At 19.1% G+C, this 27,805-nt stretch overlaps 1 protein-coding gene across 5 annotated transcripts; it reads right to left on the bottom strand.

Moving 5' to 3' along the window:
- Positions 1-962: 962 nt before the first annotated feature.
- LOC107072375 (very long chain fatty acid elongase 4) lies at positions 963-27,805 on the bottom strand. 5 transcript variants are annotated; one of them, XM_089175928.1, is made up of 7 exons: positions 26,993-27,805; positions 26,881-26,927; positions 6,061-6,145; positions 4,605-4,873; positions 3,218-3,389; positions 2,754-3,031; positions 963-2,223 (listed from the first exon to the last, which is right to left on the bottom strand). In XM_089175928.1, the coding sequence occupies exons 3-7, from the start codon at positions 6,140-6,142 to the stop codon at positions 2,044-2,046; spliced, it is 981 nt and encodes a 326-aa protein (XP_089032054.1). In that variant the 5' UTR covers positions 6,143-6,145; positions 26,881-26,927; positions 26,993-27,805; the 3' UTR covers positions 963-2,043. The 5 variants fall into 5 exon arrangements, with proteins under 5 accessions (XP_089032054.1, XP_089032053.1, XP_089032051.1 ...); XM_089175927.1 differs by lacking the exons at positions 26,881-26,927; positions 26,993-27,805 and adding exons at positions 9,624-9,708; positions 10,255-10,385; XM_089175925.1 differs by having other exon boundaries at positions 26,881-27,805.

Raw genomic sequence — 27,805 nt, 5'->3', positions numbered from 1 at the left:
AAACACGCCATGTTTATATGTTTATTTATTAGACATGATTTTTAATTGGCACGCTTTATACGTGGCAAAAGAGATAATTGTTTAAACAATTAAATGTTACGTCATGTTTACGAATAGGACCAAAGAAAAAAAGAAACAAAAAATATTCTGAAATAGTCGACGATGAACAATTTTGCATTTTGATGAATCCCTTTATTTATTTATTTATTTATTTATTTATTGACTCTTTTCTTTGTTTTTAATTTAATTTACGTGATCAGTTCTTTTTTTTATATTTGAAATATAATAATGACAATATACCATAAGAATATTTGTAGAAAAATGTTTGTATAAAATTGTTAATGAAAAATTGGACAATTGTTTTTTCAAAAAACATTCTGATGTATATATATATATATATAGTTAGAATGATAATATTAATTTGAAAAAAGTGGAATACAAAAAAAGGATTGTCTTTGATCCTTTTTGTTTGTTTGTTTGTTTTTTTTTCCTTTCTTTTTTTCTCATTTTCTTCCCTTTCTCTCTTGTATTTTTCCAAAATTTATTGTTGTACGAATACTTTTTTTACATCCATATTGTATTTCTTTTTGTGCGTATGATTTAATTAAATAATGTGTGCGTAATTTTATAGAAAAAAAAAACATTATCATTTTAATTAAAAATTACAGGAATTGTTGATTGAGAGATAGGGAAGAGGGAAAAAAAAAGTATAAAAAAAAAAATGTTTCATTTAGAGACATTTTTATGCGAGTTTACATTCCTGGTATTATTATTATTTTTTTTCGTTTGTAATATTTGTAATATTTGTTTATTTAAATTAATGCGCCCACGTGCGATCGAATTTCGATCCTGCATTATGTTTTATGTTTTATGTTTATTTTATTTTATTTTATGTTTTTTTTTTTTTCGTTTACTACGTCAATCAAATTTGTAATTATTTGTTGCATTTAATTATTGTAGCATTGTTTTTTTTTTTGCATTGGAAATATTTTGCATTCCTTGAAAAAGGGGTTAGTATGTTTCTTTCAATCTCATTGTAAATTATTGTATTTCCATCCGCCATTTCTAATCTTTCCTTCACCTAGTTTTTTTCTTTTTTTTTTATCAAACCCCCTTTTTTTCTGTAACATTTCTAGCTTACATGCTTTATGTATATATATATTTATTTATTTAATTATTTATTTAATTATTTATTTAATTATGTATATGTACTATACTAATATTATATGTACAATTATTTCTCTCTTCGAATCGACAAATTAATCAAAAAACAATGAAAAAAAAAAAAAAAAAGATAAAATTTGTATTCAAATTTGTCGATCGTAGAGAGAGAGAAAAAAAAAATAAGTGACGCATGCCGGTAACTTAAAAGAAAGAAAAAAAACAGTAAGGTTATGTACGACATACTCAAAAGATCTATAGATCAATATAGATCATCTATCAAACAAAAACAAAAAGAGGAAGAGAAGTATAAGTAGAGTTTGAGGTTATGTTTTTTTTTTTTTCTTCTTTTTCTTCCATTAAATTAAAAATCACAATGACTATGAACACAAATTATTAATTAATGGATGATGATGGTGATGAATGAAAAATGGATCATTAAAAAAGAACAATAACAAAATATACATATATAAATAAACAAACAAACAAAAAACAATTTCGGTGAATATGCAAAATCGTTTTCTCAACCCTTTTTTTTTTCTTATTTTTTTTTCTCAATTTTTTAATTTTTTTTTTATTTTTAATCGTTTCATTTAAATGGCTGCTGTTGCTGCTGGGTTTTTTTTTTTTTTTTTTTTTTTAACATCTCTTCCTCTTCATTTGTAAAAATCTAAACATTAAATTAGAGCGTGTTTTTTCTTTTCTTCTTTTTTTGTTTTTTTTTTTGTTTTTAGGATGAAAGAAAAGAAAAAAAGAGAAAAATTCTTTGAGAAAATTGTTGGATACTTTTTTTCTTGTTTTTTTTTTTTTTTTTTTTTTTTTTTAGTAATTAATTCTTCTCTTTCTTTTTTTTTTCTTTTTTCTTTCTTTTTTTTTTTTTTATTAATTGCTAACAACATTCCTCTTCGTAACTCCGTTTGCGTATCCATTGGCATGACCATTCGTGACAATACCGTTGCTGACAACTTCACCAACATTATTCTCCATTTTATTTTCAATCTTCTTCAATTTTGCATTCGATTTGAGCCTCTCCAATTGTCTTTCTGCATACGCTTGTTTACCCTAGAAAAAAAAAAAAAAACAAGAAAAAAAATAAAAATCAAATACGTTGACGTATCAAATATCCAAACATATTTTTTTACTCTCATCGATTTAATTTTATTTTCTTCTTTTTTATTTAAGAAAAAGAAATAAAAATAAAAATGAAAATAAAAAATAGAACTTTCAACAAAAAGGTTACTTTCTTACAACGTTAAAAAAAATCAATTTAATAAAATTAAAAAAACAAACTTAAATAAAAAAAAAAAAAAAACTGAATAGAAAAAAAAATTAAATAAAACTCGTCTATTTTATTATTTTTACTTTTAAGTGTGTGTGTGTGCTTTTTTTCTTCTTCTTTTTATTTATTTTCAAATTCAAATTTAATTTTAATTCGAATAATTTTGTTATTTCGTATTTTAAAAAATAAAAAGGTCAACAGGTGGGTTGCTGAATGTCTGTCTGTCTGTCTGTCTGTCTGTTTGTTGGTTGGAATAAAATAATATTTTTCCGATCGTATATTTAATAATATTATTAAAAAAAAAATAATTTACCTTGGCAATGTAGGCCTTAGCATAAAAGTTTCCAAACAGTACGATGAATGAGATCATATAAATGACAAGTGCATATTGCATCCAAAGTGGAAAATCGCAACCTGAACGAATACCATTGATACCAAGTATCAATGCAGTTGTAAATTGGATCAATTGTAAAATTGTCAAATATTTTTTCCACCAAAGATATTTCGATACAGTTGGACCCAATGCAGCCAATCCGTAATAGGAATACATTAACACGTGAATGAAACTATTTACCATGGCTGGTAAGAATGCTGTAAATATTATATATAACATTTTATTATTTGATCATAATTAAATATTCCAACAAAAAAAAAAAAAAGAAAAGGTGTACCGTTATGAACATAAAACGTGTGTTACTCGTAAAAAAATATTTCTAAAAAAATATTTTAAGCGAGTATTTTAAATTTATTTTTTTTTTTTTTTTTGTTGATACTTACTGGAACCACTTGGAACCCATTTGATTCCAATCCACCAAAGTGAGAACATCGTTGAGTGATGATAAACGTGCAAGAAACTCAATTGATTATCTTTTTTTCGTAATATGAAGAAAAATGTGTCACAAAATTCTAATAGTTTACTGAAATAATACCACCATACTGCATGTGCTATCTGCAAAATGAACATAATTATTATTATTTTTTTTTTTTTAGAAATATATTTTTCTGTTTCCTATATATTATAATTGTATTAAATTAATATATTACACACAATATATTTAATTAAATATTTTTAAATTATTATAATATAATTAATTATGTTATATTTATTATTCGTATTGTGTGTGTTTCAAATAGGTTGTTATTGCAATTAATAATAAAATTATTATTACGATATATGTTATTCAAAATGTAGACAATAATATGACAATTATTTTGTAATAATAATATTTTATTGAAAGTTGTGCAGAATGTTTGTTAAAAAAAAAAAAATGAAATGAAATGAAAGATAACAAATATTTTGGCATATAAAAAATTGGAATTATATATTATTATAAATATCTTTGAAATAATAGAATTTAATTTGTTTTTTTTTTCTGAATGAAATAAATGATATAATAAATAAAATGAATAAAACATAATTATGAAATAAATGAAATCGTTGAATTAAATGAATTAAATGAAATAAATGATATAATAAATAAAATGAATCAAAAATAATTATGAAATAAATGAAATCGATGAATTAAATGAATTAAATGAAATCAATGATATAATAAATAAAATGAATCAAAAATAATTATGAAATAAATGAAATCGATGAAATCAATGAATTAAATGAATTAAATGAATTAAATGAATTAAATGAAATAAATGAAATAATAAATAAAATAAATAAAAAATAATTATGAAATAAATGAAATCGATGAATTAAATGAAATAAATGAAATAATAAATAAAATAAATAAAAAATAATTATGAAATAAATGAAATCTATGAATTAAATGAATTAAATGAAATAAATGAAATAATAAATAAAATAAATAAAAAATAATTATGAAATAAATGAAATCTATGAATTAAATGAAATCTATGAATTAAATGAATTAAATGAAATAAATGAAATAAATGAAATAATAAATAAAATAAATAAAAAATAATTATGAAATAAATGAAATCTATGAATTAAATGAATTAAATGAAATAAATGGAATAAATAAAATAATAAGTAAAATAAATAAAAAATAATGATGAAATAAATGAAATCGATGAATTAAATGAATTAAATGAAATCAATGAAATAAATCGAATAAATAAATAATAAATGAAATAAATATGAAAAATGATAGTCTGTTTGTGTAATGATTTCTATGAAATGATTTCTTACCTGCATTTCGTCAGGACGAGTTATATGTCTAATCGGTTGACACACATAACTATATCGTAACCTTGTAGATGCAACGAAAAGTTGTATTGCAATGTATGCATTTAAACAAGCCATTGCAAGATTATATGGTACGAGTGCCCAAGTTAATTTAAATGCTTTTCGTTTTTTCATGGCCTTTGGTCCAGCCCAAACGATCATTAAATACAACATCGTGTATATTAAAGTTGGTTTTGGTGAATCGACTAGCAACCATCCTCTCGTTCTTTCGTCTAATTATTTTTCAAATATTTATTATCATTTTTGTTTTTTTTTTTTATACATATTTCTATCGTGATTGATAGTACGAGTGTTTAAAAAATAAAATAAAATAAAATAAAATAAAATCATTGATAATAGAATGAGATTTTTTTTTTTTTTTTTTAAATGATTCAAATTACGAAGAAAATTTTCTATTAATTTAATAATTAAATTAAATTAATTAAAATTATTGTATATTAATCAAATTTCTTTTATTTATAAATAAATATTGTATATATTATTTTATGAATTTTTTATGTATTTTTTTTTTTTTTTAATTTCTGAGAATGAGTAGATTCAATAATAATTTTAATATACTTTTAATTACTTTACTTTAATTATACTATTAATAAAAATATATATTTAATAATAGTTTTAATATATTATAAATATTAATAAATATATATTTAATAATAATTTTAATATACTAATAAATATATATTTAATATAAATTTTAATATATTAATTTTATATATTAATAAATATATATTTAATAATAGTTTTAATTTATTATAAATATTAATAAATATATTGTTTTATAAATAATATTAATAAATAATAGTTTTAATATTATATATATCCATAACTATATATTTAATAATAATTTTAATATATTAATTTTATATATTAATAAATATATATTTAATAATAGTTTTAATTTATTATAAATATTAATAAATATATTGTTTTATAAATAATATTAATAAATAATAGTTTTAATATTATATATATCCATAACTATATATTTAATAATAATTTTAATATATTATAAATATATATATATATATATCCATAAAAATATATTTAATAATAATCTTAATATATATTAAAATATTAAATAATTTTCTATTATTTTTATTTGTAAGAATTTTTGAAAAAATAAAATTTAAAATAAATATTCATATATTCGTGTATAATAAATTTCTTCAAAATATTTATAATATTTAATGAACATTAATACATTTCCAAATGAAATAAAATTAACGATCATATATATTTTCAAATTTTAATTTCACGAAATAATAATAAATACACACACACACACACATACACACACATAATAATGAATTTATTATTAAATGATTAACATGTCAAACATGTCAATTAAGTGAAAGAAATAAAAAATAAAATAATAATATGATATGAGAATGAATAGTACCTGCCAAAGAGAGAGTCCAAAGATAATAATCATAGACGTCGTTGATTAGTATCGTTGTCGAATTAATAAAACTCGCCGCCATTGTCTGTAAAATAAAAATAAACAACAATTATTAACAAAATATATAACAAGTAATTATCAACAATTATTTTCATTTGTTTGTTTCTACGTTCATCTTTCTATTTTTATTCTTATTACTATCATTTTATTATTATTATTATTATTATTGCGATTATTATTTTAATAAAAATATTATCATTCGTTGTGATGATTCTTGTTGAAGGATCTGTAAAAAAATTAAAAATCTACCTTGAAATACGAAAGGTGAATAGTAATAAAAGAGAAACCTTCTTTGGGGTCAATCTTCGACTTTCATTTCACACAGGAAATTCAACAGGGTTGTCTCTTTTGTAATGTGTGTGTGTGTGTGTATTAGTATTAGTGTATTTACCATACGTTCGTGTGTGTATGTATGTATGTGTGTTTGATCAAATCTTTTTTTTTTTTTTTTATTGGCAGATGAAGCGGAACTGTGGATAATGAAATTTACGTATGTGAAATATTGTAAAATATTGTTTAACTTTCTTAACCTCCTCTAACTGTGATGTCAACGTTGGCATTAATTTTCTCATTTTATTTCTTTTTTTTTATTTCTCTTTCTCTCATTTCTTTCTCCTTTTTTTTACATTATTTGTTTTATCAAATTATTTTTGATTTAATATATTTTTTATCAAAAAAAAAAAAAAAAAAGAATATAATCATTTTTTCGTTCTTTGAATACAGAAATGATTGAATATTTTGTTTTTGTAGTTTGTAATTTTAATTTTAAGTATATTTAGTTTATTAATTGAATTATTTAAATATTTATTATTATATTATTTATTAGTAATCGTGTAGATTTAAATTTGTTCTTTAGATATATTTAATTTAATTATTTATTTTATTATTTTATTATTTATTAGTAATAGTGTAAATTTAACATTTTATCTTCAAATATATTTTTAATTAAATTATTTATTTATTTTATTATTTTATTATTTATTAGTAATAGTGTAAATTTAACATTTTATCTTCAAATATATTTTTAATTAAATTATTTATTTATTTTATTATTTTATTATTATATTATTGTATTATTATATTATTTATTTGTAATAGTGTAGATTTAAATTTGATTTTTAAATATATTTTTTTAATTAAATTATTTATTTATTTTATTATTATATTATTATATTATTATATTGTTTATTAGTAATAGTGTAGATTTAAATTTGATTTTTAAATATATTTTTTTTAATTAAATTATTTATTTATTTTACTATTTTATTATTATATTATTTATTAGTAATAGTGTAAATTTAAAATTTTATTTTTAAATATATTTATAATTATATTATTTATTTATATTATATTTTTATTATTATTATATATATTACTAATATATATTAGTAATAATGTAAAATTAAATTGTATTTTGAAATATATTTAATTAAATAATATATTTATTATTTTTTTATTATAATTATATTATTTATTAACTTACGATAGTCTTCATACGATGACATTTATTTTTAACTTATTTGTATTTTATTTAAAAATTTATGGATTTTATCGTATTTTGAAATTCATATATACGTAATTTTATTTATTCTTTTTTATTATTTTATATTTGTTCAAAAATTTACTTACAAAAAACAACAGAATTTATACTCTTTAAAAATTCTTATAGAAAGTTTTTAATATATTTTTTTTTTTTGGTTAATCGTTTGTAATATATTTTCTCTTTTTTTTTTTTTTTTTATATTTAATTCATTTAAATTCATATTGCCATATATAAAAAGAAAATGAGAAATTACATGATAAAGGATATGTTTGAAGTTTTTTGTTTAAAAATATTTGAAACAACTTAGATACGTTTACTACATACATACGGTCATTCACTTTTAATGTAACAAAAAACCTATAACTTTCACATAATGAGAAAACTCTCATTGCCATAGTGTAATTCGAATCTTCACCGGAACTAATTTCTTCTTACAATCGTACGATTCACTAGAAAATCGAAATTTCAACGATTACATTGATTAAAATAAATGATAACAAAAAAAGAAGGTAAGACGTAACTGGTAAATTGATGAATTATGAATGAATTGTTAAAATGAAAACAGCAAAATTCAATTTTAACAACTTTCTTGTCATTTAATTTCAAATGAATACATTGAACATTTTCAAATGATAATTGATTAAATTGATTGAATGATTGATGAATAAATTGTTAAAACTGTAACGAAGTTTATGTTAATTTTCTCAGTGAAATCGATGATGTATCTTTCTCTTTAAGTTTCCTTCTTGTATATACATATATGTTGTATATATATGTATGTATGTATGTATGTAAGTATGTATGTATGTATCCATCAAGATCCGGCCGACATGAGCATCCTTATCTCCGAGCATTAAATGATTTCCCATAGTGAAAGTTAGAAATAATCAGTTGATCCTAACAAATCGAAAGTGTTGTAAAATGTACTTATTTTACAAACTTCTAACTTGCAAAATTATTATTAATAATCGACGTGTAAATAGAGAGAGAGAGAGAGAGAGAGAGTCCTTCAAAAAAAAAAAAAAAAAAAATGATCAAATTGATCATTTAACACGTTCCATGCCAAGCCTTTTTTTACCTGACTTGTCATTAAGGCCATTTAATTTTGCTTTAAACAAAATCAACTATTACATGTTTATTATTAATTATTATAATTAATAACAATTAAACACTCTCATGTGCTTTGTTCTGTTGACTGCATTTCGTATAATGCATGAATATTTTAATAGAAATATTATTTTGACAGAATTACATTTATTATAAACGTATATATTTTACAGGGTATTAAATAAATTTGTTTAATGGTAAGTGTACCAGCGGTGGTACACGTGGCCTGAACAACAAGTTTAACGTGTACCACCGGTGGTACACGTGGCAATGAACGTGTTACATTGTTACATTTATAATTGTACGAAAAATTAGTTCATTTGGTTGATTCTCATAAGAAATTTGTCATTGATTGCAAATAAAGTCATGTCAAATTTGATATCCGATGAAATACGAGAGAAAAAATAAAAATAGAAATTAAAAAAAATTAAAAAAAAAAAAAAAGGAAAATTTAAACAATTTAAACAATAATATTATATAATTTTTATTTATAAAATAAATTATATATAAATTATATTATTATATTATTTTATTATATATTATATTGATATAATAAATATGTTTTTTTTTTTTAAATATTTTTTTAAATATAAATTTTTACTTATATTTTTTATTTATTTATTTATGAAAATATATTTAAATATAAAAAAATATATTTATAAATATAATTAATAAATATTATTATATTATATTTTAAAAAAATAAAATATATATATATATATATATATCGTTTATAATTATTAATTATTTTCAAATAGAATATTTTTCACACATAAAATTCATTATAAAAATAAATAATTAATAAACCAAAAAAAAAAAAAAACATAAAAAATAAAAATAGGATCCCTCTTACCTCGTTTTTCGCAGTATTCAATTTGTACCCCGATAAAACGAAGATGATCTCTTGCAACACGACGAGAGGATAATACTCTCGTTGACTTTTCAGTCACCACCGGAGAAGAAGATAAATAAATAAAAAAAAAAAAAAAAAAAAGTAAAACAAAACTTAATTTCAAAGGAAATTATTATACTTTACATCAAAATGTAATCAACCGTTTACGACGAACAAAATTTGATTCCTTTTCCTTATTCTTTTTTAATTTTTTTTTTTTTTTTCAAGAAAGACAGGAAAACAAAAATCACCAACGTCAGAATATTAACTCGCACGTTTTTCTTTTTTTTTTTTTTATAAATAATTCACACTTCTTCTTTTTTCCCCCTTCGATCAAAAATTATACATTGAAAATAAATATATTTTTAGAAAAAAAAAAAAATTAAAAGTACTGGTAGAACATGAATATAAGAAAAAAAAACACACACAAAAAAAATTGAGAAACAACAATTTGTTTTTACTTAACCGAAGAATTTTTCATTAAAAGAAAGGGAAAAAAAATGATCGTTCTCCCAATAATTAAAAAAAAAAACAAAAAAAAAAAAAATACCAAAAAACACAAAGAATTAGAACTGATTGAAATAATTGGTACCGATCCGATCGACGACGATGATGATGACAATGATGATCAAGGAGAACGATACTGAAGAATACGATGCTGATCGGCAATGTAGCAACGTCTCGCGTTGAAGTGACCGGTGTACTTTATAACCTTGGTTCTTGGGTACCAAGTAAGATAACCGTGAAAGAAAAAGAACAAGACGAATAAGTGGAAGAAAAACAGCAGAAGGAAAAGGAAGGAGAAGAAGAAGAAGAAGGGGGGGAGGAAAAGAAGTGGTGGTCTTAAACCCCTTAAGAGAAAAGTGGGGGTGGGAGATAGAAAGAAGGTGTTGGGTGGTGGGGGGAAATGTTAATACAAAGTAGTAGTGAGTTTTATACATTAAACGAGGCCAAAATGTAAAAGCTGAGAAATAATAACTTGGTGTTTCCGGTTAAACTTAATGGTATTGGGGTATTTCGCTGCACGTGGAATTTGATCACAAACATTGATTTGGTTAAGGTGGTGGGGAGGAAGGAGTCAGTTGATAGGTGGATTAGTAGAAACACAGGAGTGGGGGATTCATTGGTAAAGGATCATTTTAACGTCAATTGACATTTTAAATAAACTGTCAAGAAATATTCGTACGATCATTTGGATATAACGTTGTTCAATTCATTTTTATAACCTAAATGTTTGACGTTTGCTTAAATTCAATAATTTTTTAATGTTTCTTTGGGGGGGTTTTTTTTTTTCTTTAATTGCAATATTCCGATTATTTGGAATTAATTGTTGTTTGATTAATTTATTTAACCTAAGAATTTGTCGTGTGTTGAAATTTAAGAGTTTTTGATTTGTTTTTTTTTTCTCTTTAATTGCAATATTTCGATCATGTGGGATTAATCGTAGTTTGATTAATTTATTTAACATAAAAATTTGTCGTGTGTTAACATTTAATAGTTTTTGATTTGTTTTTTTTTCTCTCTAATTGCAATATTTCGATTATTTGGAATTAATTGTAGTTTGATTAATTTATTTAACCTAAATGTTTATCTTGTATTAAAATTTAATAGTTCTTGATTTGTTTCTTTTTCTTTAATTGCAATATTTCGATTATTTGGAATTAATTGTAGTTTGATTAATTTATTTAACCTAAAAGTTTGTCCTTCATTCGAATTCAATAATTTTTGCTAACCTAAAAAATTAGTCGTAAGATTAAACTTCACAAGCTTTTTTTGATTTGTTGGTTTTTTCTCTTTTAATTTCATATAAGAGCACACCTTTCTTTTTCAATGGGTGTTTCACCTTTCCTGGATAGAAACAGGTCTCTCATTTACTACTACGATGGTCAAAGTCTCTTCGAATGTGTGACCCCATTTTCACGGCGAGAGTATAACAGAAAACTCGTTTCAAAGTCATTTATTTGTTTGTATGAGGTGTATTTTATTATTACCACCTTTTCCTCTTTTTCACGGGCAAGGACAACCGGAAATTATTCGTTATTTTTATAGTAAATGGGTGGAGGAGGGTTACAGGAAGTGTTTCGTGATTATTTTTTTTTTTCACAAATTGCAATTAAAGTTTCACATTCACTTTCAAAATGAAGTTATTTCATACGAGTTTATCACTTTTTATTATACGAATAGTTCTTCATCTGTAATTGTAATGTGAGTTTTAATGTTTTTTTTTTAATAAAGTAGAATTGCAAATTATTTCATTATTATTATTATTATTATGGGGTTGGTTCATTTCTTTTTTTTTAAATTGTGATTTAAAGTTTTACTTTCAATTAAAGATATATGTCTTATTAGGATTTATTTTTTTTATGTTTTACGAAAATTTTATAGAATTATTTTAAATTTGAATATATAAAATTATAAAATTTATAATAAAATATACAAAATATATAAAATTTATAAAATTTATAAAATTTATAAAATTTATAATAAAATATATGAAATTTATAAAATTAATAATAAAATATATAAAATTATAAAATTTATAATAAAATATACAAAATATATAAAATTTAAAATAAAATATAGAAAATTATAAAATTTAAAATAAAATATACAAAATATATAAAATTTATAATAAAATATACAAAATATATAAAATTTAAAATAAAATATATAAAATTATAAAATTTAAAATAAAATATATAAAATTATAAAATTTAAAATAAAATATAGAAAGTTATAAAATTTAAAATAAAATATATAAAATTATAAAATTAATAATAAAATATATAAAATTATAAAATTAATAATAAAATATATAAAATATGTATAATTTATAAAATTTATAATAAAATATATGAAATTATAAAATTTATAATAAAATATATAAAATATAAAATAAAATAACAAAAATTTAATTTAATAGTATTTTATAAAATATTATTTATAAGTTTTATTTAAAAAATTATTTATATTATATATTTAATATAAATATATTTTTTACATTTAACTATAAATATATTTCATTTCTTTTTCGATAATTTAAATTCATGTTTTTTTTTTATTTATTTATTTTTTTTTTTATTACATTTAAATTATTACATTTACCTTGAATTATTGTTTATATCATAAAAATTGATTGTGCATTTCAATTTGAAACGATCAAATTATATATACAAAACTTTTTGATTATAATAATATTCTTAAAATAAAAATAAAACAATGTCAGGAAACGTGATTTAACATCAAATTTTGAATTATTTTTATTATATTCATAAATAATAAATAATAAATAATGATATTAATCATAAAAACAATTATTATCTTCGTTTTAATATATAAATAAAAGTTTTGTTTTTTGTTGTTTTTTGTTTTTGTTTATCAGTTACATACGTGCAAAAGTAATAAATTGAGATTAAATTTCTTTGATATAAAAAAGATGCAAGAATGAAGAAAGTCATAAATTTTTCTTACCAATGTTGACTAAATCGAAAGATACACGATCACTTTTCAAAATAAACTAAATATATTTATTTATATATATATATATATGTATACCTAAATACACATACATACACACGTACACTTTCGTTTATTTTAATAATAGAAAAAAATAATTCCACGTATTCAAATAAAAAAAAAACAAAAACAAAAACAAAAACAAAACACGAAAAAGCAAGAAAAGTAAAACATTAAAATCAAAATAAAACAAAACAAAACAAAATGTTGTTTTACAACAAAATGAATGAAATTATTGAGAAATAAATTTGGAAAATACATTTATATGAAAATATTGAGTAGAGAATAAAAAAGAATTTGTTTCTTTCTTTTCTTTTTTGTTCTAACGAACATTTTTTTTTTTTAATGATCGTGAATCAAATGTCAGCCAATTCCATATATATATATATATATATAAAGGAAACCTGTTTTTAAATATTTGACTGGACCAACTAACATTCTGGACCTTTTACCGAAGGTATCTTTGAAGGGGGCCAAGAAGATTAAACTGGGTTACTGTGTTATTTTCTCTCGATATTTGAAAGAAAACGGTACCAATGGGGAAAGAAAAAAAAAAAAAGATATAAACCTGGAAAATATAATTAAGAATACGATAAATGAGAAAGAAGACACAAAAAAATTTACAATTATATTATTACATTTTATGAGAGAGTAAGATAAAGAAACAGAGATAAAGAAAAATTACACGAGCATTTGTGTGTCTGTGTAAAAAAAAAAAAAGAAAAAAATATAAACAAATTAATAAATTTAGAAAAATCTACAAAGAATATAAAAAATTAAAAATACATGTGACAGACACACACATATATATATATATATATATATATATATATATATATATTTTATAATTAACATATAATTAATAATAAATAAATAAAAATGAAGAAGTACAATTATTAAAATAAAAAAAAATAAAAATACAAAGAATTAGAAAAATTAAAAATACATCTAACAGACACACACATATATGTTTTATAATTAACATATAATTAATAATAAATAAATAAAAATGAAGAAGTACAATTAATAAAATGAAACAAAACAAAACAAAAAATACAAAGAATAAGAAAAATTAAAAATACATCTAACAGACACACACACATATATATATATATATATTTTATAATTAACATATAATTAAAATAATAAATAGATAAAAATAAAAAAGTACAATTATTAAAATTAATTTAATAACAACAAAACAAAAAATACAAAACAAATGAAAAATTAAAAATAAATGTGACAGACATATAGTGTATAATAAATTACATGAGTATTTGTGTATGTGTGTGTGTAAGAAGAAAGAAAGAAAGAAAGAAAGAAAAATATAACAAATTAACAATTAAAAAAAAAAAAATAATAATAACAACAAATATACACAAATAATATGAAAAATTAAAAATACATGTCACAGAGCCACACACAGATTTTATAATAAACATATAATTAATAATAAAAACAAAATGAAAAATAAAATTACAAAAGTACAATTATTGAAATAATGCAAAGCAGATAAAATAAAATTAAATATATGAAAGATTATTTCATAAAAATTTGATTGAAATAAAATATTATAATAAAAAAAAAAAAAATAAAATAAACAATTGGTTAATTTTTCGTGTCATTTTTTTCATTGACTTATATCACTTCGATGATTTTTACAAATCAAGCTTATTGCAATCCCTCCAATCAATTCGTTCCTTCAAATCTTTTTATCTTTTCTTTTTCTGGGTTTTTTTTTTCTTTTTTTGGTATTTTAAATGTGTGTATTTGTGTATTGTAAAATACATAAATATATGAAACACATGATTACATGTAAAGCATGTATGACACCTGTTTTATATAAAAAAAAAAAAAATAAGATGAATAGCATTTCAATTCGTTTCCCCTTATCCTCGATTCGATCATTCAAAACGAATCATTCAAGCAGAACAATGAATACGTTTTGTATCTATTTATAGATAAATATATTAATATTTATGATATTAAATAATCTGTCAAAAAGATAGAATATCAAAATTTAAATTAGGTTTTAAAATAATCATGATCAATCAATAAGTATTATTTGCTTTTGAAATAATTGTTGAGAAATTAAAATGAAATTTTTATCTCATAATAGTGTTTTTTTTTTTTTTTTTTTTTTTTTTTTTTAAATCAATATACTGCATTTGGTTTTTAGAAATTTTTTTTTTTTCAATATTTTATATTTAAAATATGGTGTATTGCAAACATTTGTGTTAAGTTGAGATAATAAAAGAATTGAATAAAATTTATTCAAAATATAAATATTTAAAAGGGGTTCATAGTTCATGTGTGTTATAATGAAATTTAAAATAAAATTTAAAATATGTATATTGTAATTTATATTATATATATATATATAATATAAAAATTATTTTAAATTTAAATAATTTGTATAATATAAAAGAATTGAATAATTTATTTAAAAATATATAATTTAAAGTAGTTCATAGTTCATGTGTGTTATACTAAAATGTAAACTATTATTTAAATAATGTATTTATATAAAGTATAATATATAATTTCTATAAAATAATTTAAATAATTTGTATAATAAAAGAATTGAATAATATATTACCAAAGTTACATGTTTAAAAGGGGTTTATAGTTCATGTATGTTACACTAAAAAATGTAAAATAGCTTATAAAAAAATAAATGTATATTTATAAAATTTAATATATAATTTCTATAAAATAATTTAAATAATTTGTATAACAAAAGAATTGAATAATATATTTATTACCAAAGTTACATGTTTAAAAGGGGTTTATAGTTCATGTATGTTACACTAAAAAATGTAAAATAGCATATAAAAAAAAAAATGTATATTTATAAAATTTAATATATAATTTATATAAAATAATTTAAATAATATTGTGGGGTATGCTAAAAGATTGAATAATATATTTAAAAAATAAATATTTAAAAGGGTTCATAATTCATGTGTGTTATACTAAAATGTAAACGATTATTTAAATAATGTATTTATAAAATATATAATATATAATTTCTATATATAAAATAATTTAAAAGATAATGTGTGTATCTTTGAGTCTGTGTGTATATATATATATATATAAATGTAAATGTTACACACATGGAATTTTAAAATGTAGATCAGTTTACGATAAAAATGAAAAATAATGGATAATAATTGTAAAGGAACTTTCGTTTTAAAACAAGTATACTTATCAATATATTTTCTATCATAAAAAGCCATTTAGCTTCTTGTCAAAGATCCTAACTGGAGTTTATGTTTAGCTAGAGTATTAACGGTTTTAACGTATACTATAATAACCGATTGTATTTTATATCCTCGTTAAGGAAAGAGAAATTGCATTGGTAGGAGGATGATGAAAAACGATAACGGATATATTATCTTATGATATAATAAATAATTGATATTAATATGATACAATTTTATATAATTGAAAATAGAATGTATATTTTTTGATTACAATTAAATTGAATAAAATAATAAATAAAAATTCATATTAATTATATAAACAAATATATAAAATATAAAATCTTAATAAAATTATATTTTTTGATTACAATTAAATTGAATAAAATAATAAATAAAAATTCATATTAATTATATAAACAAATATATAAAATATAAGATGTAATAAAATGATATTTTTGATTCAAAATAAATTGAATAAAATAATACATAAAAATTTATATTAATTATATACAAAAAAAAAAAATATATAAAATATAATAAAATTATATTTTTGATTCAAATAAAATTGAATAAAATATTCAATACAAAAGAAATTCAAATTAATTATATTTATATTCAATTATTATTATTATTATTATTTTTATTATTATTATTATTGTTAGAAATATGATGGTTAATAATATGATATATAGGTATAAATTTTTGTTAATATTTGAAAATAATTATATTTCGAACGAATGACTTTGCTTTCGGTTGCTTATGGTATCTCACCACATCTCATGGGAGTTTGGAAAGTGTCACACTTTAGTAAAAGAGTACAGATGTGTCATCATGGTAATGAGGCATGCTTGCATTCTAAACATACGATTCCAATCTAACATTATTATTAATAAACAATAAATAAAATCAATCCTTTTATCACAAAAACCAAAACTCTAATCTGCAACTAAAAAAAAAAAAAAAAAAAAAAAAGAAAAAAAAAAACATACAAAAAAATTGTTCAAATAATACAACACATTGTTAATAAATTATTCATCTGTAAGCAATGAACAAATAAAAATTTCCAAATAAAAAGAAAAAAAAATAAATAAATAGAAACGGAATAGTCTAATAGTTATAAAAGAAAATAAATAAATAAATAAATAAAAAATGTAATAAAAAACCAAATTTTAAAAATACATTTGATATTAGGTACCGTTCGTTTAATGTAGTAAACTTCAAAGTAATAAATTTCTACGATCGTATAAATCAAAATTTACATATTGAAACGTAGAAAGGAATATCAAACCTTCCCCCTACCCCTACCCCTACCCCCACCCCCAAAAAAAGAAATACAGACTAATGGTTTGCAAAAAAAAAAAAAAAAAAAAAAAAGAATTTAAAACCCACCAAAAAAAATATAGAAATCATTTTACTTTTAAATCGTGGTGATATTTGAAGATGTGAAAAAAAATAATAAAATGTATAACCTAACATTATTTTGAAACATATTCTCGAAAAGATAATATTTTAAGGTGTAACTTTGAAAAATATGTTGAAACGTTTTATACATTGGTTAGGAATAACTTATCATGTAATTTTCTTTTCTTTCTTTTTCTTAACAAGTGGAATATACATATATGGTGTGTATATGTGTGTGTGTGTGTGTGTGTTTAAACGAGTACTTCTTGGCTTCTTAAACACTTTTCAAATCGATGAGAAATGGTAAGGAGACGTACGGTTTATGACGACCTCGTTTATCGTTTTAAAAGACACGTTTATGTACTCTCTATGTACTTTTGTCAAAGATTTAGGTGACAATAAGATTGACAGTAATATTTTGAAGAAGATGAATAAGGGTGGGGTTAGGATTATTTATTTATTAATTTAATGTGTACGTAATTTTCTTTGTGTTTATTCTCTTGCAATTTTTTTTTATTAATTTAGTGCACGTAATTTTCTTTGATTAATTCTCTTGCAATTTTTTTATTAATTTAATGTAGGTAATTTTTTCTGGTTAATTCTCTTGCAATTTTTTTATTAATTTAATGTAGGTAATTTTTTATGGTTAATTCTCTTGCAATTTTTTTTATTAATTTAATGCATGCAATTTCTTTTTGGTTAATTCTCTTGCAATTTTTTTTATTAATTTATGGCATGTAATTTTTTATGGTTAATTCTCTTGCAATTTTTTTATTAATTTAATGCACGTAATTTTTTTTGTTATTTCTCTTGCAATTTTTGTATTAATTTAAGGCACGTAATTTTCTTTGGTTAATTGTCTTGCAATTTTTCTTCTTCTGTTTTTTTCTTTTTTTCTTTTTATTTTATTTCTCTTTCGTTTTCCTATTATTTCATTTAAAAATTTTTCATTATTTTTCTGTTCTATTATATTTTTTAAATCTGTTTTATTTTAATCATTTATTTAATCATTTATTTTTTTAAATCTGTTTTTTTTTCAATCATTTATTTAATCATTTATTTTTTAAATCATTTTTCAAACGTTCATTTAAAAATATTCGTTTAACATAAAATAATAAAGAATTTGATTTACTAGATTATTTGCAAGATGTTTTATTTATTTCTTCTACAATTTTTTTTTTTTTTTTAATTATCTTTTTCATACTTTTGATTAATTAAATTATATTAAATAATATTTTACTTCAAGTATAAAGTATAATAAAACCATAAAATTTAATGTTACATGACACTTATGTTAATCGAACATAAATAAAAAATTATTCAATCGTAATGATGATATTAATTAGTAAGTAAAATTGTTAACATAAAATACAAATATCTACGTTCGCATAAAATAATAATATAAATGATAAAATAACCTTTGCAAATTGATTAGTATCAAATTGATTAATGTTTAAATATTTTTGCTGGCTCATTGAATCTGTTCGATAGAAACAGATGGTATTCGTAGATAAAATATTCAAACGCAATACTGTTTTAATGACTAAGCAATTAATTTACTAAAGATAGAATTTATTCGATGACATTTCTATTTTTTTGTTGTGTTTTTTTTTGTTTTTTTCGAATTTCAATTATCCTTTCCTTATTCATTATTGTAATTAAATCACGAACTGAGAATAATTTTCTAATAATTTTAATAAAATTCATTTTTTTTTCTTTTTTTTTTTTATTATAAATAAATAATAAAATATATTATCTCTAGTATCAATTAAAATAACATTTCGCGATTTATATCAATATTTTATTATAAATACATATATTAAAATTGGATAATTTATTAATAATATAATTAATTGTAATTAATTTATTAATTTATTTTATTTTACATTATTTGATCAAATAATTATAATGAAATTCTTGTTTAGTATTTTTATTTTTTTTTTTTTTTTTTATTATAAAAATAAATAATAAAATATATTTGACGTATCGATTAGAACAAAATGTCGATTATTAATAATTAATTTAATTATTTCTTTTCTTTTGATATTGATATTAATTTGAATTTTTATTTGATTTTATTTTCATCCATTGGTTTCTTCTTTCTCAAAATTATGAAACTGTTGCTGCAATATTTTGACGTCATTGATGAATATACCAAGAAAACGAGTATTGTAATGGAGTGCTAGTTTAAAATATAAATTCAATGAAATAATATTTATCGTCTTTGGTTAAACATTATTAATAGGTTGACACATAGTTTCCGGGAACTAGAATTCTAATCGCGAATAAATATAAGATTATTATTTTTTTCAAACATTGTTAAAAAAAAAACAAGATTTTTTTTCTTTTCAAATATTTAAAATAACAATTAACTAATTTTACTTTAATTTAATTTTTTTTTTTGTTAATATACACGATTTTTTTTAATTTTTTATTAACTTTCAATTAATACACGTGTCTCAGGTTAGGGTTTTATAATAAAAAATTGATACGTTTATAATTTTTTTTGTTTTTTTTTTTTTGTATAATTCGAAATAAGATTATTTTTCAAAGATTGTTAAAAAAAAAAAAAGAAAAGAAAGATTTTTTTCAAATATTTAAAATTAACAATTATTTGATTTTAATTTCATTTCATATATTTTTTTTATTTTTTTAACATACACGGTTTATTTCATATTTTTTTTTTTTTATTATTAACTTTCAATTAATTTACGTGCCTCAGGTTAGGATTTTATAATTATTACACGTTTATATTTATTTTTTATTTGTCTGTTGTTTAATTTAAAAATGAAGAACAAATTATTGAAATAGTTTGCAAATTTTGAAATGGTTACACGAAGTTTTATGAAAATGAGAACGGTATTTGTTATCGTATGCAGTTTCATACTTCACGAAATGGTATGGATGTTATGTACAAATAAAAATGAAATAAAAAAAAAAAAAAAAAAAAAAAACAGGAGTATTGCGTAGCATGAGAAAGATCGTAAACGTGTTAGAAAATTATTTTACCGTTTTTCTTAAGAAAGAAAAGATTTCTACGAGAGTATTAAATTTCCCGTTCACAACTATTTGAACAATTTATTACCCAGAAACAATAGTTATTTTAAACTCTAACTGTGTTATTTTATTATTTAAATATATATTGATGTTTATATATATATATATATATATACAAGATCTTTAAACTAACTGGATCATTTCAAATATTTTGTTTATATCGTAGGATAGAAAAAAAAAAAGAAATGTTATTTTCAAAACAGAAATCGAGGATTCTGTAAAATGTTGTTTCAAATTGTATTCGATTAATTTGGTGTGGTTTAATTTTTTAGAAATATTTTTATTTAAATATGTCATATACTGTATTAAAATATTTATTTAATTTATAGAATTAAATATTTGTATATTATTATATTTTATAAATATTTTATTTAATTATTATATTTAAATAATGTTATTTATAATGTTATTTTTAATGGTAGTCGATTACTTCGTTGTTGTATAATTTTAGAAATATTTTATTTAATTATTATATTTAAATATTTCATATAATATGTATTAAATTATTATAGAATAATGTTATAATATTTAATTTTAATATTAAATATTTATCGGTATATTAATATATTTGTTAAATATTTTATTTAATTTATTATATTTAAATGTGTAATATATTATATTGAAATATTATATAATAATGTTATAATATGTAATTATAATATTAAATATTTATATATTATTATAAGCGTTTAATTGTATTTAATTTTAAATGAATTAATTTTATAAATAAATTTTATTTAATATTTAATTTTATTTATATATTTGTTGTGTATATTTTATTAAATTATTATATTTAAATATATGTAATACACTATAATATAATTAATTATTATTATTAATTAATAATTTTATAATATGTAATTATACCACATAAAATATTTATAATATTTTTAAAAATATTTTAGGCATTTTTACATTATATAAAAATTTTGCAAATAAATTTAATATATTTTACATTAACTTTTAATTGAAACAATATATAAAACAACATAAAATGAAGAATTGATTCGAATTTGATTGATAAAAATGTGACATTTAAAAATTGTAATAAAAAATATATTGTTGATTGAATTTGTATTAAATTGTGTTTTGAATTTTAAATGAAAATTGTTAAGAAAAAATTGGAAGTAACATTTTGATTTTTCGTTATTTAGACAAAAATTGAACGAAACACTGATGAACAGATCGAGATAATTATTCAATTTAAAATGAATAGAATAGAAGTGTGAAATTGTTTTTACAAAATATAATTTTAGTATGTGTTAAATGATATCATAGTCGTGTCGATACACTTTGTGGTAAAATGAAACGAAAGAAAAAGTTGTTCGATAGAGAGTGGTTGGTACTACCTTTCTCTCAGAGAATCTTTCAGATCAATAAACTGGCCATTTCTAGATACCAGTTTGCAATATATATATACATAAAATGAACAAATAATAAATAATAATATATTTATCATTTATCTATTCTGTATTTTCAATAAAACATTATAAAATAGTAATAATAATTTAATAGAAAAAAAAAAAATCAAATTGTAATAATTATGAGAAACAATTTTCATATTAAATATTTCAGATTGTGATAGACAAATTTTTATATGAATATTTTATTACAAAAATCTTAACAAAAAGATAGATAATATTATAATTTTTTTTATTTTTTTTTTGTTTTATTTTGAAAAACAAATAATATTCTATATTAAATATTATTTTTAATGAATTAATTTTTTAATATAATATTTAAACTATTCAATATGAAAAAGTAATAATATTTAAATAATTTTATATTCAATTGATTGACAATCATAAATAAAGAAATTTCTGATGACATTTTCTTTTTTCTTTCTCTTTTTTTTTTTTATTTTTATTTTATTTTCTTTTCTTTTTTATTATATCGATCACTGTGTTCTTTCTTTTAAATATATTTTTCTATTGATTTATTTTTACGTAGAAAAAAGATGAATACCTTTGACCTTTGACCTTTCTGATTCTGACATTTCAAAAAAAAAATAAAAAAAACTCACTTTTAAGCTGAAATCCTATTGGTCTACGTCAAGAAATCTTTTCTCAATGTTTTCATATGATGATTATGGTTGTGCGAATATATAGTGTTGGTATTTCTATCCAAGTGAAACACTAACTATGTATATACTATTAACTTTCGATGTCAATGTCTAAAACAGGAATACGCCTTATAAAATTCGCGTGCACCAAGTGCAAATATACAGTCACTGACACTGACACCTTTATCATCATATTGACAGCAAATGATTTTTCAATCGTTATTCTTTTCTTCCTTTTTCTTTCCTTCATTTAATTTCTTTATTATAATTATTATTATAAATTATTATTATCGTTTACGTGTGAAGTTTATATTTTGTCTACCAAAGAGAAATATTTGCTGAGATTGTAAATTTTTTTTTTTTGTTTCTTTTTAATATTTCAACACGTATTTCTTTTCAATTTTGTCTTTATTGATTCAATCTTGAAATGATTTATATAAATGTATAATTAATATCAATATACATTTATTTATATTTATTATAAATATATATATATATTGATTTATGTGTTACGAATTAACGTGTGATTTTTAATTTGATTTCTAATTTGTTTTATATATATATATATATATTTTTTTATCAAATTGTTAAAACATTTTCTTTTTTTTTGTGTAAATTTATTTTTGGAAATTTAAAAATTAAATTTTATATACATTAAATTTTTATATTATTTAATTTAATAAGTAAATTCAATATATAATTTATATATTATAAATATTATTATAATTTATAATTATTACATATTTTAATAATATAGTAATATTATGTTATTATTATATTTAAATTATATTATTATATTAAATAGTATTATATTGAATTATATTATTATATTAAATAATATTATATTATTATAATATAACTATATAATATAATTTTTAATAATAAATTCTAATTAATTATTGCAGTATTATTATTATATTAAATAATATTATATTAAATCATATTATTATGTTAAATAGTATTATATTGAATTATATTATTATATTAAATAGTATTATATTGAATTATATTATTATATTAAATAATATTATATTATTATAATATAACTATATAATATAATTTTTAATAATTAATAATTAATTATTGCAGTATTATTATTATATTAAATAATATTATATTAAATCATATTATTATGTTAAATAGTATTATATTGAATTATATTATTATATTAAATAGTATTATATTGAATTATATTATTATATTAAATAATATTATATTACTATAATATAACTATATAATATAATTTTTAATAATTACTTATTAATTATTGCAGTATTATTATTATATTAAATAATATTATATTAAATCATATTATTATGTTAAATAGTATTATATTGAATTATATTATTATATTAAATAATATTATATTATTATAATATAACTATATATAATATAATTTAATAATAAATTATTAATTATTGCAATAAAATATTTTTTATTATTTATTATTGATGATTTTAATTATGGAATTGCATTCGTGTATTAATCAAAATTAATTATACTACGTTTAATATTATAATAATTTTACAAATATAATATCATATATACATTCACTAATACAGACATTACAAATCACATATTTGAAAACATTATAATCAATGAATATACTCTTTGTATTTTCCTTTAATTAAATTATCAAAGGATTATTTGAAATAAAGTTATCAGCTGTTACTTTGTTTTTGTTTTTTTTTTATTTCTTTGTCATTATAATCACACGTATTATTATTTTACGATTACTTACTATTAGTCATGTGTTAAAAAAGGAAAATAATGTTATTTTATAATCTTTCATCTTTATTATCGTTTGTCTTTAAACTCGTATGACTATCTTTAGTGTGTACAAGGTTGGTAAGAAAAGATTTCTCTTGTCAATGAATTAAAACCACTTTGCTAATACATATATATATATATCCGGTGTGTGAGTTTGTTGTGTCTCCATATAAAGATAATTTAAGTTTATACTAGATAACATAAATAACTTATAAGAAAGTGAAATTTCTCGTATCTTTTAAATGACATATTCTTTTCTTACAACTAATTACATTTCTACTATTACAAATTAAATATTATTATTTTTGAAGTTTAATATATTTTCATTAAAAACGTTTATTTGAAAATTATCCATGTTAATTAAAATTAAATTAAATTATATAATTTAAATTAAAATTAAATAAATTAATAGTTTTAATACATTTCAACTGTTACAAATTAAATATTAGTTTTGAATTTTACATTGTAATATTTTCATTCAAAATGTTTATTTAAAAAATTAATGTGCATGTTTATTAAAATTAAATTAAATCATATGATTAATAATAAAATTAAATAAATAATATAAATTATAATAATTTTAATATATTTCTACTATTACAAATTAAATATTAGTTTTGAATTTTAATTGTAATATTTTCACTCAAAACGTTTATTTCAAAATTGTGCATGTTAATTAAAATTAAATTTAATCATATAATTAATAATAAAATTAAATAAATAATATAAATTATAATAATTTTAATATATTTCTACTATTACAAATTAAATATTACGTTTGAATTGTAATGTTTTCATTCAAAATTTTTATATCAAAATTTGACATTCTGATTGATACAATTTCCGAATATTTTTTTTGTACGATTTTTTTTTTTATTCAGTCCCTATCCTCCACACAAAAACAAGCTCTACTGTATATATGTTTATAATTTATTATATTTTTTATAGAATATTATATAAAAATCATTTTGTTTTCTATGACATTTACAGATAAAAAAGAAATTAAATTACTAAACACGATGACGAAATAAATTTGGATATAATTTGTATAAATCAATTAAAAAAAAAAAAAAAAAAAAAAAATCAAATAATATAAAACACCAATAACCACAATTATGCAAATTTATAATACTTTGACATCTGATTCGTTTCATTATCGATCCCCAAAGCGTAGATTCAAACCAGTTATGCTCATGAGAAAGCATATCTCTCTTTCTATGTATTTCTATATATATGTATATGTTCATATACATATATACATACATATGTATGTATGTATGTATATATATATATATATATATATATATATATATATATTGTGTGTGTGTATAAATCAGACAAATGTTGATAATATCCGGGTGAAAGTTATAGTGGGAGAAAAAGAGAAAGAAGAAAAAATAAAAAGAAAGAAAGAAAGAGAGAGAGAGAGAGTTCGAAATATAATCGTAGGAGAAATGATTAAAATAAAAATGCAATATTAAAAAAAAAAAAAAAAGAAAGAAAGAGTTTATTAAAAGAACCATAAAAAAAGGATTTAAAAAGTAAAATCAAAAGTAAAAAGTGAATTTTGAAATAACCTATTGAAATGATATACTTTAGTTCGTTTAAATGTCGTTTGCAAAAAAATGTCAGAATCTGTGACACTTATTTTTTTAATTTCATTTTTCTAAAATCCTTTTGAATCATTAGAAATTTGGGATAATTTAATTGAGTCTTTAGAAACAAGAAAAACAAAGAAAAAGAATGAAATATTATGGTAAATATTAAATTTAAATATTTATGTGAAAAATATTATTATTAAAAATATATATAAATTAAATAATAAAAAATATTTAAAGTAAATAATTAAAAATATAAATATGTAAATTAAATATATAAACTAAAAATATATAAAATATATATATATAAATTAAATAATACAAAATATATAAATTAAATAATACAAAATATATAAATTTTACACATATATAAATTAAATAATAAAAAATATAAATATATATATATATTATACATTAAATAATATAAATTAAATAATAATATAAAATTAATACCTATAATTAAAATATATAATAAAAATATATAATATGTTTAATAATATTAAACGTATTAAATAATTTCAATAATATTCTACAAATATATTAAACAACAAACCAATACATATTCGTAATATAAAAATTAATATAAAAAGATAGGTATTACTTACCAAAATTATTAAACTCGTATCGATCCAACTATGAATTCCCACTAATCCTTTTCATAATAACAATATCAATAATTCAATTTAAAAAAAAATAATAATAATAAAAAAAAATTACCATTAACTCGATTTAATTTCTTTTTTTATTACGAAAGTAGTACTTTCGCTGTTGGCGAAATTAAACCGCGAGTATATTAAACTTTTTTTTTTTTAATTGATCAAAACGAATTAACACACACACACACACACATACAACTCTACTGATACTTGTTTCTTTCCTTAAAAAAAGTTTCTTCCTTTTATTTTCTTTTTTCTTTTTTTTTTTTGGTTAAAATATCACCAATACCGGTTCAACGTGTTAACGCGCACAGATATACATTTATACACGTACGTACACATACACAAAATACACTCACGTATTATATACGAATCAAAGAAGTTCAAAAACATCTGTTTTCTAAAACGCCTCTAAGTTCATTGAGCTGGCAGCATGGAACAACTTGTCACTTGGATTCTTCCTTTCGTTTTTATTTTTCGCCATTTTCATTCGTGAAATGTGAATGACCCGTGTGTGTAAACTAACTGTGATCTTCTTACTGCAACTGCACCCCCTCCCCCCAACCCCTTAGGAAAAAAAAAACAACTATAAGCACAAAATTCACATTTCTTATCAATAAATTAAAATTCACCAACAAATTTGTTGATGAAACTTATACTTATCAATAATTATGTATATATATATATATATGTATATTTATATACATATATATATATATATTTGAATGACAGATTTTCAATTGTACTAATTCAATATGATTAATTATAATATTTATAAATAATTCGATAAGTTTCAATGAAAAATAAGCACGAATGAAATGAGACCCCAACGTTGCTTCAGTTTTCTCGACAAACTGTTAGGGTGGCAAGCCGG

The sequence above is a fragment of the Polistes dominula genome, unplaced genomic scaffold, assembly GCF_049000335.1.
Source record: "Polistes dominula isolate Pdom_NZ unplaced genomic scaffold, Pdom_raw_medaka contig_21, whole genome shotgun sequence".
In the NCBI taxonomy this organism is placed as follows: domain Eukaryota; kingdom Metazoa; phylum Arthropoda; class Insecta; order Hymenoptera; family Vespidae; genus Polistes; species Polistes dominula.
The sequence above is the reverse complement of the archived record's forward strand: the minus strand, read 5'-3'. Positions and strand labels throughout refer to the sequence as shown.

Coding starts and splice junctions, on each gene's coding strand:
- LOC107072375 (XM_089175925.1), bottom strand. CDS start 6,142: ATGGCGGCGAGTTTTATTAATTCGACAACGATACTAATCAACGACGTC. Junction 3,390..4,604: donor CTCGTCCTGACGAAATGCAG/GTAAGAAATCAT, acceptor TTCATTTTGCAG/ATAGCACATGCAGTATGGTG. Junction 3,032..3,217: donor ATGGGTTCCAAGTGGTTCCA/GTAAGTATCAAC, acceptor TAATATTTACAG/CATTCTTACCAGCCATGGTA.